A 24,723-nucleotide genomic window follows, 5' to 3' on the forward strand; every position below is an offset into this window, starting at 1 on the left:
TAAAGAGATGTGTATTGTCTCCAGATAGAACAGCTAGTGAGATTCTGCAAGACCAGGGGGAAAGCTGTGGGGGTTACTGATAATGTGACATAAATCCAACATCCCGGTTTAGGCCGTCCTCATGTGTGTGGAACTTGGCTATCAGTTTCTGCTCAGTGACTGCGCTGTCGTGTGTCGTGAAGGCCGCCTTGGAGAACGCCCACCTGAAGATCCAAGGCTGAATGCCCGTGACTGCTGAAGTGCTCCCCCACAGGAAGAGAACAGTCTTGCCTGGTGATTGTCGAGCGGTGTTCATTCATCCGTTGTCGTAGCGTCTGCATGGTTTCCCCAATGTACCATGCCTCGGGACACCCTTTCCTGCAGCGTACCAGGTAGACAACGTTGGCCGAGTTGCAAGAGTAGGTACCGTGTACCTGGTAGATGGTGTTCTCACGTGAGATGATGGCATCCGTGTCGATGATCCGGCACGTCTTGCAGAGGTTGCTGTGGCAGGGTTGTGTGGTGTCGTGGTCACTGTTCTCCTGAAGGCTGGGTAGTTTGCTGCGGACAATGGTCTGTTTGAGGTTGCGTGGTTGTTTGAAGGCAAGAAGTGGGGGTGTGGGGATGGCCTTGGTGAGATGTTCGTCTTCTTCAATGACATGTTGAAGGCTCCGGAGGAGATGCCGTAGCTTCTCCGCTCCGGGGAAGTACTGGACGACGAAGGGTACTCTGTCCACCGTGTCCCGTGTTTGTCTTCTGAGGAGGTCGGTGCGGTTTTTCGCTGTGGCACGTCGGAACTGTTGATCGATGAGTCGAGCGCCATATCCTGTTCTTATGAGGGCATCTTACAGCGTCTGGAGGTGTCTGTTGCTATCCTCCTCACCCGAGCAGATCCTGTGTATTCGGAGGTCTTGTCCGTAGGGGATGGCTTCTTTTACGTGTTTAGGGTGGAAGCTGGAGAAGTGGAGCATCATGAGGTTATCCGTGGGCTTGCGGTACAGTGAGGTGCTGAGGTGACCGTCCTTAATGGAGATGCGTGTGTCCAAGAATGCAACCGATTTCGGAGAGTAGTCCATGGTGAGTCTGATGGTGGGATGGAACTTGTTGATGTCATCATATAGTTGTTTCAGTGATTGCTCACCATGACTCCAAAGGAAGAAAATGTCATCGATGTATCTAGTGTATAGCATCGGTTGAAGGTCCTGTGCGGTGAAGAAGTCTTGTTCGAACCTGTGCATGAAGATGTTGGCATATTGAGGTGCGAATTTTGTCCCCATGGCTGTTCCGTGTGTCCGGATGAAGAACTGGTTGTTGAAGGTGAAGATATTGTAGTCCAGGATGAAGCGGATGAGTTGTAAAATTGCATCTGGAAACTGGCAGTTGACGGCATTGAGTACTGAGGCCGTTGCAGCAATGCCATCATCGTGGGGGATGCTGGTGTAGAGTGCCGAGACATCCATTGTGACGAGGAGTGCTCCTGGTTCAACTGCTCCGTGTGTGTTGAGTTTCTGTAGGAAGTCCGTAGTGTCGCGACAAAAGCTGGGGGTTCTTTGTACAATGGGTTTCAAGATGCCCTCGACATAGCCGGAGAGGTTCTCGCACAGGGTTCCATTTCCTGAAACGATGGGACGGCCGGGTGTGTTTGCCTTGTGTATTTTTGGGAGGCAGTAGAGATCTCCAACGCGTGGAGTACGTGGGATGAGAGCACGGAGGGTGTTTTGAAGGTCCGGATCAAAGGTTTTGATCAGAGTGTTGAGTTGACGGGTGTGTTCTTTGGTCGGATCTGTGGGTAACTGTCTGTAGTGTTCCTCGTTGTTCAGTTGTCGGTACACTTCTTTGCAGTAATCCGTTCTGTTCAGTATGACGATGGCCCCTCCTTTGCTGGTTTGATGACAATGTTGCGGTTGGTCTTGAGAGCGTGGATGGCGTTGCGTTGTGCTTGGGTGATGTTCGGTGCTTCTTGTGAGTGCGGCTGATGAATTTGGTGTTGACGCACCTCCTGATGGCTTGGGCATACATGTCAAATCGAGGGCAGCGGCCTTCCGGAGGAGTCCAATTCGACTCTTTCCTCTTCGGTTGCACTGCGGATCTCTCTGTCTGCTGTTCCGGTTCATTAGCTGTCTCATTGTGTTCGCTGTTGGCCTCTTGGGGTTTGTGGAAGAACTCCCGCAGCCTCATTCGCCTGATGAATTCCTCTGTGTCCGCTGCGAGACTGATGGGGTCTATTTTGGTAGTGGGGCAAAAGTTAAGCCCTCGGCTGAGAACTTCGATTTCATCTGGCTGAAGTGTGTAGTCCGATAAGTTGACAATGGACTTTCCTGCAGTGGTACTGTTTTCTACTGTGGTACCAGGGGAGGCTTGGTTGCCTCTAACCACTTCTAGTGGGAGGTTGTTTAGTGTGATTGGGATAGAGGTTCAACACCATGTCACATGTTCGTGGTTTTCTTAATGCTTCTAGTCAGGGGGAACAAGTTACAGGCATGGGAGTATATATGGTAGAACAAAAATTATGAATGGGGCAGAGCTTCCAAGTTTATTAGCATTCATCAAACAGGGGTGACTTCATTGACTTGGGCACATTTGCAGGTCATTTGCAAGATTTGCTGTATGGTGAGGTAGCTGGAGCCAAGTGACCGGTAGGATGGTTGTAAACATAACATGGGGTGGCACGGTGGCACAGTGGTTAGCACTGCTGCCTCACAGCGCCAGGGACCCGCGTTCGATTCCCAGCTTGGGTCACTGTCTGTGTGGAGTCTGCACATTCTCCCCGTGTCTGCGTGGGTTTCCTCAGGGTGCTCCGGTTTCCTCCCACAGTCCAAAGATGTGCAGGTTAGGTTGATTGGCCATGCTAAATTGACCCTAGTGTCAGGTTAGTAGGGTAAATAAGTAGGGTTATGGGGATTGTGGTCGGTGCAGACCCGATGGGCCGAATGGCCTCCTTCTGCACTGTAGGGATTCTATGATAACCTAGTGACCATTGGCACCGATTATCGCACCTGGAAATAACTAGCTGACCAATGAAAAATGGGGACGCCTCTTATGATTTAGCATGCACCACCACAATGGCCAGTAGCTTGGCAACAGATGCCAATGCTAAAAACAACAACCAACAAAGGCATTGGTAGTTCCATGTGCGGCACTAATGGCAGAACCTGCCTCTCAAGGATTGGTCTCCACCATCAGCAAAAGTGCACCAAATGAAGACACCCCATCCGAAATGGATTTGTTTGCTATGGTGTCCAAATTTTATAAATGGAAAGATGTGGGATTCTGAGATTGTCTGGTTAACTGGCCTATGGCTTGCATCTTTATTATTCTTCCTTTCTTAATTTTGCTGACTTCCAATCTGCTGCGACTTTTCTAAAATCTAGATAATTTAGGATAATCATAAACTGCATTCACTGCTGCCTCTTTTAGTCAAGTTTTTCCCAATACCTTTTTTCTACTGATATTAATTACCTTAAGTTTCTCGCCCTTATTAATCCCAATGGTTATCCCCAATGATATGTAACAAATTTGAATTTTTAGAAGAGAATTGTTTTGTCATTTGCTTGGTTGAAACACTTCAAATTAAAATGGTGAACTAGTGTTTTGCTGTTACTCTGAATTTGCACATTCTGTACTACATAACCTTTTTAAAAGGCAGGTTCACTTGGGGGTTTCCAGTCCCCCCCACATAACCTTTTTAAAAGGCAGGTTCACTTGGGGGTTTCCAGTTCTCCCCCCCCCCCCCCCCCCCCAGGTATTTGTAGCCTTGCATAGCCAGTCTAATTTCTTACCTTTTTTGTTTCGAAGCTCAATTATGCTGATATGTTAAAACGAGTAGAACCTTTGCGCAATGAACTTCAGAAGCTGGAGGATGATGCAAAAGAGAACCAACAGAAGGCTGATGAAGTCGAGCAAATGATCCGGGACCTGGAAACCAGTATTGCTCGTTACAAGGAGGAGTATGCTATTCTGATATCAGAAGCCCAAGCCATTAAAGCAGATCTTGCAAATGTAGAAGCGAAGGTAATTGTCATAAGTAAAACCTTTCTAATGGAGCTTCCAGTTGCATTATAGGAATCCTTCTAACAGCACAGGGGTGGGACAGCAACTCGGGCTTGGATAATTTATCTCCTCAGTTCGAACATTCAGTTTGTCAGTAAAATGCATTATTGGCCATAAAATCCATTAATTGTTTTTCAGGTTAACCGAAGTACTGCACTATTGAAGAGTTTGTCCGCTGAACGAGACCGCTGGGAAAAGACCAGTGAAACATTTAAGAATCAGATGGCCACTATTGCTGGAGACTGCTTATTATCAGCTGCTTTCATCGCTTATGCAGGATACTTTGATCAGCAAATGCGCCAAAATCTGTTTACAACTTGGGCACATCACCTACAACAAGCAAGCATTCTGGTAATTTTAAATAATTTTCAATAGCTTAAGATGTGTTGATCAGAGATAACAATGAAATAAGTAAAATCTGTGAGCCTAATTTTTTTTGATCCGATTAACGATTGATGTGCAGAATAGAAAGGTTTTAGCTCCAGGATATTTGATAGTTACTGTTATCAGGAGCCTAAAGGGTGTGTTCCCTACTATGGCACCAGGGTAAGGGATTTCTTTGAGAGACTGGAAAAGGGGTGGGGAGGTGGTTGATGTGGAAAACTTTTTTCAAAATCCAAGTCTGAACTAACAGCATAAGAAGGAACAGGGAAGGATGAGGGAGTATCACTATCTAGGGTATCACTATCTAGATCTTGAATTAAATGAGTGGATAATGATCATGAGATTACTATCCGAGCCACATGCAAATTGACATATGGATACATCAATAAACAGATGGAAAATGTGTGGCTAAGGAAATTGGACTGAAGGGTTTTCTTTTGTGGGAGAAGGAGTTTTCGTATTGGGTATAGTCTGCATCTGGGTTATAACCACAGTCCGGGGGGAGAAAAGATAGTGGAGAAGAGTCCAGTGGGAGGAAAAGTAACTGGAGATCTCAATGCTCACGTGTACAAAAACACATTAAATACTCGGAACAAAAAGAAAAATATAGGTTGTAAGAAATAAAACAAATTAGTGAGAAGCACAAATTCAGTTTAACTATTATGATGGTACAATCATTAGAGACCTGGTTACAGTGGCACCAGAGCCTGAAGGATTAAAGTAAGAGGACAGGTTGCACAAACAAGGTTGTCAGGCGGCATCTGTGGAGACAGACCATGTTTCAGGTCAATAATTTCTGTTCCGCTGGAAATTAACCCCAGCATTAGTCTGTTTTTAAAAATGATTGTATTAAATCTACATTGTTACTTTTAGTGATTTGCCCTCTGTATAAATTAACTGTTTAAAATCCAAGCAAGATAAACTATTTTTCTGTTGGGTGTTGTGATTAGAGCTAAGAGTGCAGTAAGTGTCACTTCTTTCCAGTGGAAATCTGGAACTCTTGTATCCCAAAAGGCTGAGAATGCTGGCTCCATTAAATTTCCAAGAACGAGTATGATAGATACTACTTAAATCAGAGGTGCAAGGAAAATGGTTTGAAGATCAGTAAATCAGCAGAGGTACAAATCATCCCTGATCTGATCAGATGCAGGATGAGAACAGAGAGGCTGAATGACTTAGTTCTGTTATCTTTGTTTCCAAACTATTTTAGATATTAATTTGATCATAAATGGACAAAATTTGTTATCTATGGGTTAGTGATTGCCGTTTAACTTCAGTTCCGTACAGACATAGCAAGAACGGAGTATCTGTCTAATGCTGATGAACGCCTGCGCTGGCAAGCAAATTCCCTACCTGCAGATGACTTGTGCACGGAAAACGCTATCATGCTGAAACGTTTCAATAGGTATGTATTATAAAGAAAATATTTTTGTGTAAATTTTGATTTGGAAGAATAGTATGACAAAGTATTAAATCAACAAAGGAACTTCTGCTTGATATTGCTGAAAAAGATATATTGTCGAAGTTTTTCATCTTGCACTCATCAGAACAATTTGCAAGAATACCAAGTTTTTTGCAAGTGCTAATTGATAGAAGCGTTGCCATGGAAAATGCATCAGTTAACTGATGACTTAACTGCCACGCTTTCTTTAAATTCAAACTAGGCAGATTGACTATTGCCCTGGGAAATGAACTTGAGAATGGTACAATGTGTCTGCAAAAGTGTAAAATATACACTGACCTTAACCAATTACACTGAGAACCAATTTGTCATCAGTTAACTGGTGCATTGTACCAGAGTCCGCTTGTCAACCAATCAGCACTCTTCTTGTGCAATATAATCTTTTTTTCTATTCATTTAATGTGGGCGTCACTGTCTAGGCTCTAATTGCTCTTGAACTGAGTGGCTTGCCAGGTTCATTGCTGTGGATCCGGAGTCACATTTAGGCCAGACCAGGTAAGGAGGACAGATTTCCTTCCCTAAACGGGATTAATGAACCAAATGGGTTTTTACAATAATCAACAATGGTTTCATGGTCATCGTTAGACTTTTAATTCCAGATTTTTATTTAATTCCAATTTAGCCATCTGCCACGGTGGAATTCAAACCTGCGTCCTTGAAGCAGTGCCCTGGATTTCTGGATTACTAGTCCAGTGACAATACCACTATGCCTCTGTCTCCCCTGATTGTTATTCCCTTTATGTCTGGCATTCTTGAGAATTGTCCTGATGAATAAGCTTTAATAATGTGTCTTTTTCAGCAATACTCAAGTTCTCTACGACCAAAAGACTGTTTATGTCTGCAGTTTAAGATAGTAGTGGAGGTGTTGTAGTTCAGATAGGTTAAACTTGCAAGTTTGGACTAATGGTTGAAATGGTTTTAACTACTCTCTGGCTCTATGTATGTCCGTACTGTAAAATTGGAAACTTGCTTTTAAGTTTTTAAATCTTTTTGACAAAAGACCATGGACTTGAACGTACAGAAAATATTTTGTATGTTTAACTCAAGGTCTCTAGCTGAATGGTACGGTGGCACAGTGGTTAGCACTGTTGCCTCTCAGCGCCAAGAACCCAGGTTCAATTTCCGGCTTGTGTCACTGTCTGTGTGGAGTTTGCACATTCTCCCCATGTCTGTGTGGGTTTCCTCCAGGTGGTCTGATTTCCTCCCACAGTCCAAAGATGTACGGGTTAGGTTGATTGGCCATGCTAAATTGCCCCTTGGTGTCAGGACGGGACTAGCTAGGGTAAATGCATGAGATTATGGGGATAGGGCTTAGGTGGGATTGTGGTTGGTGCAGACTTGATGGACTGAATGGCCTCCTGCACTGTAGGAATTCTATGAATGCAACTTACTGTACATGTGAAGGGTTACATATTTCCCTGCTCCCTTCACTTTTTTGATTGGCACTTAATGTCATCTGGTGATAAATGTGAAAAAAATGCCATTAATTGCAACAAATACGCCTGAAGTTAATTTTTCTCATGTAAAACCTAACCTCTGAACAATTCTTATTTCGGTGAATGAACAATTGACACGAGGAGAAGCAGTAGTGTGAAGGCAAAAGGCAAGGATTCGGGTTGAGGGGCATTTGACTGACTTGGACTCGGGAGGGAATTTTAACCTAAGAATAAAAAGGGGTGGTTTGGGTCAGATAGAGGGGTGGGGATTTAGATCTGAGAAATCAGATTATAGAGATTAGGGATGGAAGAAATTGATGAACCCTGTTGGGGAAGTAAAGAGACTGCGATGGAATGGGGCGTGGGATGAGGCAATTTTAAGAGGATTTGGAGGAAGGTGAAAAAGTTCTGTTTGGGCAGAAGGAGGACTGGAGGAATGTGTTCCACTCTCTCCATCTTTTAGAGCAATGGAGTTGGGCTTTGGCAGCAGTACAGGACCATGAACAGAAAGACCAGATCTGGGACTAACGGGTGTTAGGGAAGAGCCTTAAACTTAAAGTGTGAGCGATACTAAGGGGGCGATTCTCCCAAAAAAAATTCAAAGGGCGAATTCGTGTGAAAACTGGAGTAACTCCCCTATTTTCTTTAGCAGGATTTTCAGAATGAATCTCCCACGCTCTGAGCACTGCCGTGTGCCCTAGTGTGATTCACTCTGAAAATCAGTGGGCAGGACCTTTCCTCACTGGAGAGGCCGGCAGCATAGCACTGAGCAGGCTGCTGTGCATACACTGATCTGTCAGAGTGGAGATCGGCACTTGTACTGCCAGCCTCCCGATTGCTGACCAGCTCAATCGCTGGCCAGCACAGCAACGCCCCCATCACTATCTCTCCTCTCTCCCTCCCCCCACCTCAACAGCACCGATCACTCCTTCCCTATGCAGAGTGGCAACACGGCCCCCCACCCCCACCAATTGTGTGTCTCCTTGGCACTGCCTAATGTCTGGTGCCCGGGGACCAGCTTACCTCTTCAGCTCCATGCTGATAGTTGATTTAATCCAAAAAACTTGGAGCTGGCGATGCTAGAGCAGCGCAACGGGATGGGAGAGTCGTCGTGTCCCGTGTCTCTCCCCCCCCCAACTTTCACTTGCTCAGACGTAGTGTGACCATATCCCATATGAGTACAAATGCTTAACTACTGAGAAAATCAGTTAATCTGATTGTGATGTTGAGAATCCATGCATCTACTTCCTAATCTGGACGTGTTATGTGTTCCCTAACAACCTTAGCCCAGCTACTACTTCCTATTCTAGTTAGTGACCCATATGCCCTCCATGCTGTAGTTGCACTCTGCTGCATTTAGTCAGTCATTCCAAATCCATATCTTTTGAACACACTGCAATATCAACAAATGGAATCTTGGGCCAGGCAGGCTTGGAGGTGAAATCCAATGCCAAGTTTTCCTTTCATTTTAAAAAATCATTCTCTCCTGCAAGATGTTTTGTGTTCTGCAATGGTTGAGATTCCAAATGTTCAATTCTTTCTTCTACCTTTTGAAGCTCCAGTTTACAAATTGGGTTGTTCATGTTAGCTCCTTGACAAAAGTTTCTGATCTTGTTATGTTTTTATTTAAGGAATTGAATCTAGTTCATGTGTTTATTACATTGTAATTTCCTCCAACATTATTTTTGAAAAGGTACCCATTAATTATTGACCCATCTGGTCAGGCCACTGAGTTTATCATGAATGAGTACAAGGAACGCAAGATTACTAGAACTAGCTTCTTGGATGATGCCTTCAGAAAGAATCTAGAGAGTGCATTGAGATTCGGTAACCCATTACTGGTCCAGGTATGTAGTAAAGGTACATCGTGAAATGTCTTTTTCTGTTCTTGCTAGCTTCCAAATATTTACTCAGCTATCCCTTTTAATTCTAGGATGTTGAAAGTTATGATCCAATCTTGAACCCAGTGCTGAATCGTGAGGTTCGCAGGACTGGGGGTAGAGTGCTCATTACTCTTGGTGATCAAGATATTGACCTGTCGCCATCATTTGTCATTTTCCTCTCTACCCGAGACCCAACTGTAAGTCACTGGAATTAATACGTTCAGAATGGTCTCATTTTAAGTACTAGTTATACATTTTCACAGTGCTTTAAGTTTTTTTCCCATTTTCTAGATAAATGTTGATCTCTATTTTAGAAGTTTTTAGAAATCAATGCTTTGATTCAAAGCAGAGTCACTGTATTTGACGCCATAATTGATTTCCTTATAGTCATCTTGAATTTAGTTGAAAATTTCAGAATTTACTATTTTAGAAATCCTTCCATGTTTAAGCTTCAAATTGATTTTGGAAACATTTTATCTGTGCTGAAATGGTTGATCTCATCCAGGACTACATTTGAAAGCATAATAATATAAGCACCTTTGATTATGGAGCCGGAAATCATGATGTTCTGAAATGTGGGAGTGTTGACATTGGGCAGATACTAGATCAAACAATGAAAATGTCTCTGACAGTAAAAATAACTTGTAGCGGTCATTATCAACTTTCATAGCAATACACAGGCCACCCGTAGGACTATATTTCAGCAACTCCAGCCTTTGAGATGGAGTGGAGTAATTTGGTGGGGCGGGGGAGGGTTTGCAGAAGAGATGATATTTAAGAGTCTTCAGATAACTTAATTGGTTTGTGATATGAAACGGGTTTAAATAGAAATAGTTATTATTCATATGTTCTCTTGCAGGTTGAATTCCCACCAGACCTTTGCTCTCGTGTTACGTTTGTTAACTTCACAGTGACTCGTAGCAGCTTACAAAGCCAATGTCTGAATGAGGTGCTGAAGGCAGAGAGACCAGATGTAGATGAAAAACGTTCAGACCTGTTGAAATTGCAAGGTTGGTTTTCCGTGAGCACTGATCCACTGGTGACTAGTTTTTATTTAAGCCTTGGTGAATAGACTGGAGTTCACCAGTTCTAAATGACATGTAAAACTAAATTTGCTTTCTGCTTCTTGTTTGGACTACTGTGTGAAACTCTTAATGTGTTGCTAGGCACAAAAGATAGCTTGGTAGTGCACAAATTGGACACTTTCTACAATCTCCCTTCAATGTAGGTTTTTATAAATTAAGTATTTGATTTTATTATTAATTTGTTTACTAAAAATGGGAACTGTTGTATTCTGCAATTTGAATATAATTCTGGTTATGGTTAAGCGAGAGCTGTAATTTTGCTGATTTTGTTTCTGATAGGTGAATTCCAGCTTCGTTTGCGCCAGCTGGAGAAGTCTCTACTACAAGCTTTGAACGAAGTTAAAGGTCGTATCTTGGATGATGACACCATCATCACTACGCTGGAGAACCTAAAGAAAGAGGCAGCAGAGGTCACTAGGAAGGTTGAAGAAACAGATATTGTTATGGCAGAGGTGGATGCTGTCTCCCAACAGTACTTGCCACTTTCTACAGCATGTAGCAGTATCTATTTCACAATGGAATCACTAAACCAGGTAGAATAAGGTTAAATGTGTATATATAACATGAGCTGAAGCAAATATAGACAACATGCAACTAAGACTTAATTCTTTTCATTAATTTATGTCTGATTGTTTTTAAAATTGAAACACACCTGGGAGATATTTTTGAAATGGGTATAACATGAAGGAAAATAGAAAATCCTTTGTATTTTGTGTGAAAGCATTAGCTCTTGATACAGGCTTGACTATGTTTGTTTTGGAGTAATCAGTTAATTCGCAATCAGAATAAAGCCAGTAGAGGCTTTAAAATAGTTTGTGCGAATGCATGGTAAGGCTATTAATCATATAAATCATGGCATGTCTAATAATTTGTTTTCAATTTTTTTACGCATTGTTAATCAAATGTATTTTGACACTTTTGACTCCAGATTTATGAGAATTCAAATTGTGAAAAATACATGATAGTACTTTCTGGATAATAGAATCAGGTTGCTTATGATGTTGTTCATTTATCGCTAGATTCACTTCCTATATCAGTATTCACTTCAGTTCTTCCTGGATGTTTATCACACTGTTCTGTATGAGAATCCAAATCTGAAAGGGGTTACTGATCATACACAACGCCTCTATATTATTACGAAAGACCTTTTCCAGGTATGTATGAACAATCAATAAAAAGCTTAACTGTAAACTTCTTACAAAAAAGGCTATTATTTTGCAAGCATACAAATAATGCGCTACTTTATAATGTTGCAGGGAACATTTAACAGAGTGGCACGGGGTATGGTGCACAATGATCATATCACCATTGCAATGCTGTTGGCTAAGATTCGCCTCAAGGGTTTAACCAGGTAAAAAAAAAAATTTGCTTGCCATCCATGAATCAATTTTAACATTTTGTGTGAGGGAACTTGGTTTTTTTTTTACAAAGAGTCAGTTAATTTGTAGCATTCATCCATATCATCTGATTTTCTGCATTCCAAGGAAGGTTAATATGCATTTTATTTTTGCTCTTTGGGGATTTCAATTTATTTGTAAAAACTTCAGTTTGCTTAACAAGTAGGCTATAAACATTCATTTCTCCCCCAAATATAAATCCTCCAATTTCTCTTTCCAGTGAACCATCATATGACGTGGAGTTCCACCACTTCCTTCGTGGTCGAGAGATTGTGCTGAATGGTTCTTTGTGCAAGATGGATTATCTCACTACAGAACAGATAGAAGGCATGGAGAGACTGAGTCGTTTACCTGTCTTTTTTGATCTAATTTCCAAAGTTCAGGTGGATGATGTAAGTTGCACTTTAAATGAATTAATATCTGGCAATTATATTTGAATATTTTGTCCCAAGCTTATCACTTTGCACACAAATTTGAGTTGACTAACTTTTTCTTGGGGTGGGAAAGGAGGTTGAGTACCACAAATCAGTGGTCCGAAACAATCTCTTTCATCCTCAAACTTGTTCACACAATTAAGGATGTCTCTGGTCTGGATTGGAGAGCCCAATGCACTGATGTCTAGCATCTATTTATTCAATTTAATGCAATTCGGATTGTTCCAAAGAAATTAATTTGCTGTTGTTTTAATAAAAAGTTAACAGCAAATTGGAATAATTTCATCCTAAAGATTTCTAGCGATGAGCTCTAGGAATCTGTGTGCACAACACGTGTTCTTCAACGTTAACTTGTGTCTTCATTGTACATCATGAAATCTTCCTCTCTACTCCAGAAAAGGGTGAACAAAAAAGTGAGCTTGAAATAACTGATCTAGTTATGTTAAAAGACTTCATGTTATCTCTAATTGAAATGCCTTTACCAGCACATTCCAGTATTCTGTACATTGTTCAAAATCCATCATAGAATCTGTCATGGAACATCATTATATGCAGCAAAATGAAAAGTACTCTGTACAAAATGTGCATGTAACATCAAAATAGATGTTGCAATTGGAAAATATGGCTGTGTCTGACCTGAATATTTTAAACTGCAGTCCAGAAAACAATTGCCTGATACTTAGGAAAAACTCAAACAATTGTTCAAGTATTTGATACTTTTTTGGTCAATAATTTTCCAAATATTCTTTCACTGCAGCAGTTTAACATCTGGCTGGAGAGTAGTTCACCTGAACAAACTGTGCCTTATCTGTGGATGAGTGAGAAACCTTTCTGTAAGTATAAGTCTTTAATTTCAAACTTTGATTGAATATTTGTGGTTGAATTTATTCATTTTTAATTTTCCAAGCTCCACACAAGGTTAAAACTTATTTTATTTCGTCCAGCTCCCATTGGGCAGGCTATGCACCGACTGCTGCTGATCCAGGCTTTCCGACCAGATCGCCTCTTGGCAATGGCTCACATCTTTGTGGCTACAGTTTTGGGAGACAGTTTCATGTCAACAATCGAGCAGCCGTTAGACCTGTCGACCATTGTAGATACTGAGGTATGTAGATGAAACAATTTGCACAACATTTGAAGAGCCATTGATTGAACTTTTTTAAATGAGTTTCCAGGTGCTTAAGGAATTGAATTCCATTTTCCCCAGCAAAATCATAACAGTAGCTGGTAGTTATCAGAAGAGTAGAAAATTCCAATTTTTTTTTCTGATCTATACTTTAACTCTCCTATTCCTCATAGGAGTTTAGTGTCTATCCATTTCCTTTCCAATCACTTTGATATATTTGAATAGATGATATTATTGGACATAATATCAATCATATATTTGTTGTACTTTAAATTAATTTAACGTTTTGCAATGACTGTTCTAGCCTGTAGCCAAATAACTAACGGGTATGTGTATGTAATGTGTTGGAGGTTATTTCTGGCTTGCTCTCTTTTTAGGTGAAACCAAACACTCCCGTGCTTATGTGCTCTGTACCTGGTTATGATGCCAGTGGACGTGGAGAGGATCTTGCCGCTGAGCAAAATACACAGATTACATCTATTGCCATTGGTAAGAATTCTGCTGTTTTAGTAAATAGCATTTGATCACCAAAATACAATTATTGTGTTTTAATCCTTGCGACCTTCAATTGAGCTTCCCATTGACTATTGTCTTAACAATGTGCAACATAGGTTCTGCAGAAGGCTTCAACCAGGCAGAAAAGGCTATTAATACAGCTGTCAAATCTGGAAGGTATGTGAGATTACTCGCATGTTTCACTAGTTGAAGTTGTTTCTTGTTTACAGTTGTTTTAATGAACTTGCGCAATGTTGGTGCTCTAACATTGTACACCTTGCACTCTTATCTTGATCTCGTAACGTTTTAGAATTTGATATCTGCTGAGTGTACAAAGTCCGTAAATGTGTAAACAAAAGCTAGTTTTGCCAATTGAGAAATCGGCATCTTGATCAAATGTAATTCATGTGCGATACACAAATGGATATATGACAGTTAAGTGCACCAGATTTATTACTTGACTAAGAATTAATGGCAGGTTGTGTACCCTTGATCTTCTGCTAATGTCACTTTGTAACCAACTTAATGGTCTTAATAGGTGGGTGATGTTGAAGAATGTGCATTTAGCTCCCGGTTGGCTCATGCAACTTGAGAAGAAGCTGCATTCCTTGCAACCTCATTCTAATTTCCGCCTCTTCCTTACCATGGAGATCAATCCCAAGGTAATGTGTTGCACTTAAAATCCAAATATTAGAGTTTCAATAAATTGGTAGCGCTGTTTGTATATTTTGGACTTTACTGAAGATGTAACTCCATTAATATTTATGTCCAGTTTTCTTTATTGCCAAAAGATTTTTTAAACTAGATTAATTCATATACAGAAGTCAAACAAATTAAATTTGCCCTGAACATGTTGGTCATTTTTTTAGCAAACCTTAAATTCAAACACCAGCAAGCAGAATAAGAATGACAGCTAATCTTGGCAATAAGAAATAGTTGCTGGAGTAGACCATTTGGCCCTTTGAGTCTGCTATGCATTCAATAAGATCAAAAAATCAATATGACTCCCATTAAGAAGGCCGATCTGGAAAAGTCCTCTCCCACAGGACTTCATATGGGCAAATGAATGGGAATCGTTCACGACAAGAAAGTATCTGGTCTCAAAACCAACCCAACGTCTTCCTGGTTTCAACCTTCCAAGGGAAGAGTGGTCTAATCTCAACAGATTCAGGACCAACCACGGCCCTTGTTAAGCCAACCTCCACAGATGGGGCATTAGTGCCAGTCCTCTGTGCCTCTGGGAGAGAACAAACTATGCACCACAACATGGAAGCGTGTCGCATCCACAGACTCAGCAGAGGCTATCCACACTCCACACAGCAGGACCAGAATAAACTGCTTGGCTTAGGGACTTTGCATTCGTTAAATCTATAACTATCTTACTATTTAATGGTAGTATTTCCACATTCCTATTTACATAAGAAAATCACCTTTTATATTACTATATGCTATTGACTAAAAGTGGATTGATTTAACCCTTCAGTATGTTATAGCCATCTAACCAAGGGATGTGAAGTCAGCCCAATTATGATCCTCTAGCAACCTAATCAAATCTTCCATTCCTACCAGGAACATGTATGGAAATAATTGTATTGTCTTTTATGAATGAAAACAAGTAAAATATTTTGGAAAAGATTTAAATAAACAACTTTGTAGGCTAGAAATAGAGTGAGCTGATAGTAATTCAAATTTTGCTATCCAGTTGTTTTAAAAGAATACAATTGAGTTTTTAAATTCCTGTCATCTGTGGGTATACCTGTACTTGTAGAACAAAACAGTGAGTTTCACACTAATCTGTTAACTTATGTGCAGGTTCCAGTAAACTTGTTGAGAGCTGGGCGTATATTTGTATTTGAACCACCACCTGGTGTGAAGGCCAACATGCTGAGGACCTTTAGTAGTATCCCGGTTTCCAGGATGTGCAAAGTAAGAAAAGATTCAATCCCAATATTTTCTTGGAGAAAGTTTATTTTGTATTGACAGATGTGTCAAATTTCCCATGTCAAGTGGGCAGAGGCTACTTACAAGTCTGGTCATTCGAGTACAGAGGAACACATTTTTGAGTCTTGAATAGAGGCAAAAACCAGGGCTGCTTTGTGTGTGGCGTGCTGAGCAGCACAGTATAAAATGGATACTTTGCCATCATCTTCCTAACTGCAAAATCGGTGTACACAGGTGTTGTCTATTGTAATAGTTGACAGTTCAGAGTTTCTGCAGCAGATGCTTGCTTCTTGTAACAGTTGTTACAAACATGCATTCTGATCCCACTCACTAGAGAATTCCATGTCCAAGACAATGATTGTTGCTTGACAGGATTTCAAAGGTATGTCTTGCCTATAATTGTACAGAGATTCATTTGCTAACACATGATCTACTTTTGGATTTCCTTACCCTTTAATTAATCTTGCTGGTCTAAGAACTATATTCTGCAGGATCATCAGTAACGGTGCCATGCACCCTAAGCACCCACCAAATATTGTCATAGGGACCAAAAACTGTGTGTACACTTAAATAATAAAACAAAATAGAATCATAGAGAGGTTACAGCATATTCTGTCATTCAGCCATTGTGTCTGTGCCAACTCTAAGAGCAACTCGTCTGGTCCCACTTTCCTGCTTTTACCCCATAGCCCTGTTCAGGTAATTAGCCAATTCCCTTTTGAAAACCACAGTTGAAACCGCCTCCATTTCTGCCACCCATCAGGCAATGTACTCCAGATCCTAACCACTCACTAGGTAAAGATTTCCCTCCTGTTGCTGTTGATTCTTTTGCCAATCAACTTAAATTGGTGTCCCCTGGTTCTTGACCTAAGTCAGTGGGAACATTCACCCCCGATTTACTCCACCCAGACCCCCTCATAATTCTTCCTCCTCTCTTCTGAAATGAAATGCATTACATTTCATCTGCTGCTTTTGTTTATTGCACCAGTCTTGTCTGTCGTTTAGATTCAAAACCATCCTCTTCACAATTCAGCATACTTTGCTGAGTTACCTTTTTTAAAAACTTCCTCACCACCAAGGTTAAGTTCACAAGCCTGAGCTTATCATTGCACCTTTCTTTTGAACAAGGGTGTGATAATTACAATTCATTAGTTATCTGGCAACACCCCTGTGATGGGGTGTTGGGAAAGTTGAGACCAGTGCTTCCACAACAATTACCTCAGTATCCTTGGATGCATCTTATCTGATCCTGGTGACTTACCGAATTTAAGTACAACTAGCCATGCTAATACGTCCTTAATTTTTTTTTAACCCATCTAATGTTTCAACTAGCGTCCTCGTTAGATATGATTTGGGCAGCACCTTCTTCCACGGCAAAGTACTCGTATGGTACCTTAGACATGCCTCTTGCATAAATCCCTTTTTAGGTCTCCAATTGTCTCCACACCTCCCTTTTCCAATTTGTATGCGTATAAAATACTTTGTTGCCAGTCTCTTATACTCTTTGCTTCTCTTTTTTTTCACTTTCCCTCTGAACCTTCTATATTGAGCTGGGTCTCGATTGTATTTTTCACCTGACATCTGTCATATCTGTTTTCTGCTTCATCTTGCTCTACCTTTTGCGTCATCCATCTCTTATCAACGAATGGAATCCTGGTTTGTTTGCCCTAGCTTGCCCCTCTCTGCCCTTTACACTATTACTATCCCAGTCTATTTTAGGCTAATTGAAGCTTTCCATTATATAATGTAGTTCTAATTTTTGTGTGTCCCTCTGCAATTTTCTTGCAAATTTATTCCTCTTTATCTTTCCTACTAACTGGCCTATAGAATACACCCGGCCATGTAATGGTATCGCTATTGTTTCTCAGCTGTAACCAAAAAGATTTCGTCCTTTACCTCTTTGATGTCCTCTCTCTCCAACACTGCAATGTTTTCCTTGATTGATGTTGCTATTCATCCTCCACTTATCTTTCCTGAACACCTTGTACTCAGGAATATTTAGTACTCAGTCTTGCCTTTTGAACAAGATCTCCATTATCATCACATCAAATTTTCATGTAGCTATGGGTGCCAGCTACTGACCAACATTATTTACAAAACTTGCACAGTAACTAATTTAGACATTACATTCCCGTTTACTCTGACTTTTACTCTATACACCTAATACCTTGGTTTTCCTTGCTGAAATTACCTCCTGGTTCCCACACCCCTGCCAACTTGCACCCTTCCCAATGATGGGAGCAAATCTCCCCACAAGGAGATTGGCTTTGGTTATGTTCAAGTGCAACCTGTCCAGTTTGTACAGATCTCATCTTCCCCAGAACCAGTCTGTGTTTCAGGAATCTAAAGTCCTGCCTCCTGCAGCCACACATGCATCTGCTTTGATTTGCGTATGGTACTGGGAGTACTCAGCAAGTCCTGCTGCTCGTTAGTCTCCTTCCCAGCTCCCTAAACTGTCGGATCATGTGTAACTTCTTGCTTATATTAGTGGTACAGGTATGGACAGCAACTGCTGGCTGTTGACCCTACCCCACCCCGCCATCCCTTTCAATAACAACCCTGGCGCTCTCACCAGTATGACAATATATTATCCTGGATCTGTAGCTGCAGAAATGCCTGTCTGCACTCTTAACTTCAAATTCCCTATTAAAATTGCTTTTTCAATCTTCCTCCTGCTCATGCGGAGTAAGCTGTGATACCATGCACCATCCAGAGCAAATCCACCAGGATTCAGAACTGGTTGGAGAATGAGGTGTATTCCGGGAACTCCTGCACTACCTGCTCTTCGACTGCCAGGCAGTCATCCATTCCCCCTCTGCCTGCATACCTTTTAGCTGCCAATTGACCACTTCTATAAATGTACTATCCATGAAAACGCTCAACCTTGCAGGTGCACTACAGTGATGCCAGCTACTGCTGAAGATCTGAAACCAGAAGGTTGATTTTGTACAGTTGACTACATTTCCTACACATGTAATTCCCACAAGAAACTGGATGTGTGCTCCAAGGGTCCAAGTTGCCCTGCTATGCTTCTATTTGTTAGATAATTAAACTTACTCCTGAAATAATTAAATAAAGACTCACTCACCAGCTACTCGCCAATCAGCTGTTTCCTCTCTGATATTGCTTTTATGATCTCAGGATTTCAGATAATTACTGCAAAAATTGTAGTGTTACTATCCCATATTATATCACTTCATCCCCTAAATCTCGTTAATTAATTGAGCACTGATTTTAATTATTTGATAAATCATCAAATTGGTTTTAATCTTTATACTAATTAATAAATTGAAAGCTTATCCTGCTTTGTTTCTCCGTGTAATATGTTCATTTCGCGTTTTTAACATCTGTCATAAAAGCACATTTAACGTTAGAATGTTTTGCTTGTATTTTAGCATGTTTTGCTGTGATTTAAACAACTTAAATTGACTTACACTCTGACTGAATTCGTTGATGTACAAATTAGAAGCTATTATAATTTGAAATATTGTGCAGGCTTGGAAATCCCCAAGATTTATAACTATTTGATTAAATGTTATTCCAGTCTCCAAATGAACGTGCACGTCTGTACTTCCTTCTGGGCTGGTTCCATGCTATTATACAAGAACGGCTGCGATATGCTCCTCTGGGTTGGTCCAAGAAGTATGAGTTTGGTGAATCTGATTTGAGATCTGCTTGTGATACAGTGGACACCTGGTTGGATGATACAGCAAAGGTAAATTCTTATTTAAAACACGATGCCAGAACAAAACAGTATGGAAATAACTGCGATTACGTTAGAATTCTTACTGCTAAATAAATTACGATAACTAAATAGGATGCATTAAATGTGTTTAGTTTTGGGGTGAGGGAGGAGTAAAAATGTATTTGTTCCATGTTACCAAGATTTAGAAGATAAAAATAGTGCTTTAAAATATAACTTAAGGAAAACATGTCAGGGACAAACATTTTTATTTTAAACTCTGCCTGCAGTATTTATAGATGCTTGGGTTGACATTATTTCACATTATGTGGAGATGCTGGCGTTGGACTGGGGTAAGCACAGTAAGAAGTCTCACAACACCAGGTTAAAGTCCGACAGGTTTATTTGGTAACACAAGCTTTCTGAGTGCTGCTCCTTCATCAGGTGAATGGGAGTTTTGTAGACACTTGATGTCTGTGTCTTTATATGCCCTATTTGTGAACAGAACTCCCACTCACCTGATGAAGGAGCAGCACTCTGAAAGCTTGTGGCTTGTGCTACCAAATAAACCTGTTGGACTTTAACCTGGTGTTGAGACTTCTTACTGTGCATTATTTCACATTGGCAGACAACTGAGATATTTAAATTTTCAGTTTGGATCATATTGGGAGCTGTTGCGGACTCTGTAAATTATGGGTGTGTCCTTGCAGGATATATCAATAATTGCTTGCATAAAGTTTCTTTCAGACGCAAGTCCTAAATGGAAAGTCAACATTTAGTTCATGCAGACTACATTTTGCTTAATGAATGAAAAATGTTTGAAAGTATTCCTACTTGACTACTGAAATTTTTGCACCTTTGTTTATATTTATTTATTATTAGTGTCGCATGTAGGCTTACAATAACAGCAATGAAGTTACTGTGAAAATCCCCTAGTTGCCTGTTTGGATACACTGAGGAGAATTTAGCATGGCCAGTTCACCTAACTGTTTAAGAGTGTGAAACCACCTGCTTTTAGCTGAAATTTAAGAGTTGTGGAATTCTGAACACACTGCAATGTAGCTATTAATAAAAATGTCCTCTTTTAAAAATACCCTTTAGTAATTGTAGTTTAGCTACCTGATACAACAAAAGATTAATACTGTTCTAATGGGCAATTTTAACATTTTGAAATTGCTTTTATATTCTGGGGTGGTTCTGCAAATGTGAAAGGGAGATTGAGCTGATTAGTGGTGGTCAAATCCACTTGCCTATGGACTGTTCCCAAGACATTCATCCTGTAAACTCTAAACCCAGCAGAAGAGGTTGATTTTCTGTATGTGTTCAAATTTGCTTTGCTTCCATCGAAGGAAAACTGAGTCACCAGGCATTTTGAGCATTAATTTAGCTTTCAACAAAATCATGAAATTGAGTAAACATAAATAGAAATGGGGACGGCTAAATGGCTCATTGTGTCTGCTCCATAATTTAGTATGATCATGGCTGATCTTGGGCTTCTGCTCCATTTTCCCCACATTCTTCTTCTTGATTCCCTGAGAGGCCATAAATCTGTCCATCTCGGCCTTAAATGTATTTAATGGTGCTTCTTCCATAACCCTTGAGTAGAGAATTCCAAATAATCCTTTGAAGAAATTTCCCCTTGTCTCAGTCCTAAATGGTCAACTCCCTAATCCTGAAACTGTTCTGATTTTTCTACATTCCCCAGTCCAGGAAAACAATATCTCGGTATCTACTGTCTTAAGTAGATATCTACTGTATCTACCCCTTAAGAATCTTGAATGTTTCAATGAGATCACCTCCCATTATCCTGAGTAGAGTAGGGCCAGTTTGCCCAGCATCTCATCAGAGGACAATCCTCTCGCCCCAGGGACCAAGCTAGTTAACTTTGGCTGAACATTTCCTAATTTGCACATTCATTGCACAAATGATTAGAAGCTATTGCAGTGACTACATGTTGTAAAATCATTGTCATTATTACTAGTTTTTGGTGTTAGTGATGTATTTACAGCACAAGCATTGTAAGAGTGTCATATAGTGAACTTACAAATCACAAATATTCCCAATTTCAGTGATTTAAAAATGAAATTACTTGTTTTCTTCAGGGACGCCAGAACATTTCACCTGATAAAATTCCTTGGGCAGCTTTGAAAACCCTGATGGCACAGTCCATTTATGGTGGGCGTATCGATAATGAATTTGACCAGCGGTTGTTAAATTCGTTTTTGGAGCGTCTATTTACAACTGCTAGCTTTGACAGCGAATTTAAATTGGCATGCAAGGTCGATGGACATAAGGATATTCTAATGCCAGATGGCATCAGGTAAAAATCTAAAATTAAGTAACAATTGTATCAACTAAAGATGTATTTCATGTCTAAATGCTGACTTCAGAGAAAATGAAATTATTTGCTGTAAGATCCCCTCTCATAGTGGGTTGTTTAAAATGTGCTTACTTTATGGAATCCAGCAATATTTCTAAACTTAATTTGGGGAAGTTTCTCCCTTTTAGTTTGAATTAACAAATGGTGATCTTTTATGCAGACGAGAGGAGTTCATCCAGTGGGTTGAGCTGCTTCCTGACACTCAGACGCCGTCCTGGCTGGGTTTGCCGAACAATGCTGAAAAAGTGCTTCTAACTACACAGGGTAACTAAGATTTCCAAGTACTAGAACTTTGTTAACCATTGTAAATAATTAGTGTTGTTGTGATTTGAAAAAATATATATATATATCAACATATTACAACTTTGCACTCTGTCAAAAATATATCTTTGTCTCTTCATTTAACTTTGCTAACTCTATTGCATTTCTGATTCAGATACTTCATTCCTCTCCCAGAGGTATTTATTTTAGATGGCTCTTGTTTCGTTCCTTGCACTCAGTTTCCACCGAAGGAGGAAAATCTGGATTGAAAGTGGTCTCTGTACCTTTGTGTTCCCATTTTACATGCTTCCCATTGGTCTCCTTTCCCCTTGTCCCCTCTGCCACCCCCCTGCCCAAAAATACCTTAACACCTTGGAAATCATGTGTATTTGATGTTCAAATTCCAAGTTTTCATTGCATAACTAATCAGGTTTGTTCACTATATATTTAGAATGCATTAGGAGTAATTATTTGGAGGAATTAAATTTTCTAGTTATTTCTATTTATAACTCATTTAGATGGTCAGAGATTTAAAGTGTAGCGAGCCATGTGAACAAGAGAGTTAATTATTAAAGAATGGGTAATTTTGTGGTCCAGTGTAGAATAAGCTTAATATTGTTGATTAAGTAGTAATACATTTAAACACTGATATAGTATATTTCATGCATGCCTTTTCTTGAAACTGAATTGTGTTTAGTTCTACAAGAACTATGTAAATTTAATGTATGCAGAACGAGGCAAATTCATCAGTTAAATAATTTAAGAAAAACATTGGGTACGATCTTAACCACCCGTTCGTGCCACGCTCCCACTGCAGCGAAGATTTTGGTGATGAGCTAAATCTCCATGCAGTGTAGCATGGTGGGAAAATCCCGCTGGCGAGAACGGTTGGAAAATTCCGGTCATTATGTTTAACTTTCAATTACTATGCAACTGCTGGAGAGATTTCTCTCTTACACTGCATCATAATTTTATCAACTATATGCTTTGTACTACTTTGAAGCGTAATGGTCCATATTTTGTACTGGTAATATCTATGAAACTGTTGAATTTCTTCATTATGATGATGTTTCCCATTTTTTCCTATAGTTCAAATTCATTTTGATATTTTCGCATCTACCTTAGTCTCAGGTGTATGCCCCAATCATTTATTTAACTCTAAAATTTTAAAGTGAAGGACAATTGGGCATCCGACTTTCTGATTTGTTGTCTGAGTACTTCCATTGTGATTGCTGCCTACCCTACTTGATGACATCACTATTGCTGGACGCGTGGAGATCCTTTTGACTAGATGTCAAATTCAAATTGTTGTGAAAGGGAAAAGCCTCACCACAGAAATTCCTACATATTTGTGGGCAGCTTTCTCCACAGTTGCAGCAGGTGCTGTCACTTCACTGCTGATCATGAAATTGACCATCAAATCATCGCCTGCTAAGGACATTGTACTGCTTCAAAATCCTTTTAGCTACAACTTGTATCTTTGCTTACAAAAATTCATATTTTTCAATTTGTCCTCCTACTACTTCTGTGTCTGGCATGTTTTTCTGTGTCTTGTGTAGCAACACAGTCACTAACACTAGCCTGATCTCATTCTTCAGCAGACATGTACTTTCATGCTTTTGTCTGATTATCAGCAGCCTGAGTTTACACAACTTTTTATTTAAATGAATATATCCCTAGACTATTATTGAACAAGTTACCTGGGTATCTCTTTGGCAGTATACCACATTTTCAGTTGTCTTGTTTTTTTAAAATCCTTTTGATACCTACTTTAAATTGATTTATTTTACCACCATTCTCTGGTGTTAGCTGATTGGGTAGCGCCGCCTTTATTTAGTTAGACTATCTTTGATCCCTTGACCCTTATCTGGTCCAGGCACTGACATGCTCAGCAAAATGCTGAAAATGCAGATGTTGGAGGATGAGGACGATCTAGCTTATGCTGAGACAGAGAAGAAGCAGCGGACAGGTTCTACTTCAGATGGACGCCCAATTTGGATGCGAACACTTCATACCACAGCCTGTAACTGGCTCCAACTTATTCCACAATCACTCAACCATCTTAAACGTACTGTTGACAATATTAAGGTAAGAAATGTGAAGCATTGTTTAATATCTGCCTACAATGAAGGAGCAGTGATGTATGTATGAAAGCTAATCTATAATTATTTTAGTAGGGTCTAACTGTTTATGGAATTTGCCAGGCATAATGTTAAAAAAAAACCTATGTTGTAACTGAGAGTCAATATGTAAAGGGCTTTGTATGGCATACACTGACCACATGCATAGCTTGGCCTAAACTTTCTACTAACATTCACATCAGAAACAATAGTCAAACTTAAAGGAAGTTTTTTTGTTTCTGGTGCATGCTAACTGGGGGAAGTCTACTTAATTGTATTCGGAAACATGATGTTTTGACCTTGATTTTAGATCCCTGATGCAGAAATTGCTTCCTTGTAATGAGGCAGGTCATTTTTAAGGCTATATTTATAGTTCAGGTATGGATTAGATTCAAATTCTCAATTTTGGAATACATCTGCAAATCCTTTTTAAAATTATGGTTGGACTGCAGGTATTTGTCAGATATAAAGGAACAAATAATGCACAAGAAGTAGGATTGATGCTTGAAAGCATTGTTTCCAGTGAAATCAGGTACATGCCAATGTTGTAGCTAAACTGGAGCAACTTGTTTAGAGATGTGGTTAATAGTGGAGCTTAGGTCTAGCCA

General features: G+C 40.1%; 1 protein-coding gene across 2 annotated transcripts in view; it reads left to right on the plus strand.

Moving 5' to 3' along the window:
• dync1h1 (dynein, cytoplasmic 1, heavy chain 1) overlaps positions 1–24,723 on the plus strand; it is an 83,940-nt gene that overhangs the window by 49,770 nt on the left and 9,447 nt on the right. For both annotated transcript variants that reach the window (XM_078234134.1, XM_078234135.1), the window contains exons 54-73: positions 3,775–3,990; positions 4,168–4,380; positions 5,691–5,818; positions 9,005–9,158; positions 9,245–9,391; positions 10,054–10,204; positions 10,559–10,812; positions 11,299–11,433; positions 11,536–11,630; positions 11,897–12,068; positions 12,868–12,943; positions 13,055–13,215; positions 13,614–13,725; positions 13,848–13,908; positions 14,270–14,393; positions 15,544–15,657; positions 19,217–19,387; positions 21,457–21,674; positions 21,895–21,998; positions 23,872–24,083. In XM_078234134.1, the coding sequence (XP_078090260.1) occupies positions 3,775–3,990; positions 4,168–4,380; positions 5,691–5,818; positions 9,005–9,158; positions 9,245–9,391; positions 10,054–10,204; positions 10,559–10,812; positions 11,299–11,433; positions 11,536–11,630; positions 11,897–12,068; positions 12,868–12,943; positions 13,055–13,215; positions 13,614–13,725; positions 13,848–13,908; positions 14,270–14,393; positions 15,544–15,657; positions 19,217–19,387; positions 21,457–21,674; positions 21,895–21,998; positions 23,872–24,083 (3,018 nt within the window). The remainder of the gene's footprint in view (positions 1–3,774; positions 3,991–4,167; positions 4,381–5,690; positions 5,819–9,004; positions 9,159–9,244; positions 9,392–10,053; positions 10,205–10,558; positions 10,813–11,298; positions 11,434–11,535; positions 11,631–11,896; positions 12,069–12,867; positions 12,944–13,054; positions 13,216–13,613; positions 13,726–13,847; positions 13,909–14,269; positions 14,394–15,543; positions 15,658–19,216; positions 19,388–21,456; positions 21,675–21,894; positions 21,999–23,871; positions 24,084–24,723) is intronic.

Source organism: Mustelus asterias, chromosome 18, assembly GCF_964213995.1.
Source record: "Mustelus asterias chromosome 18, sMusAst1.hap1.1, whole genome shotgun sequence".
NCBI classification, from domain to species: domain Eukaryota; kingdom Metazoa; phylum Chordata; class Chondrichthyes; order Carcharhiniformes; family Triakidae; genus Mustelus; species Mustelus asterias.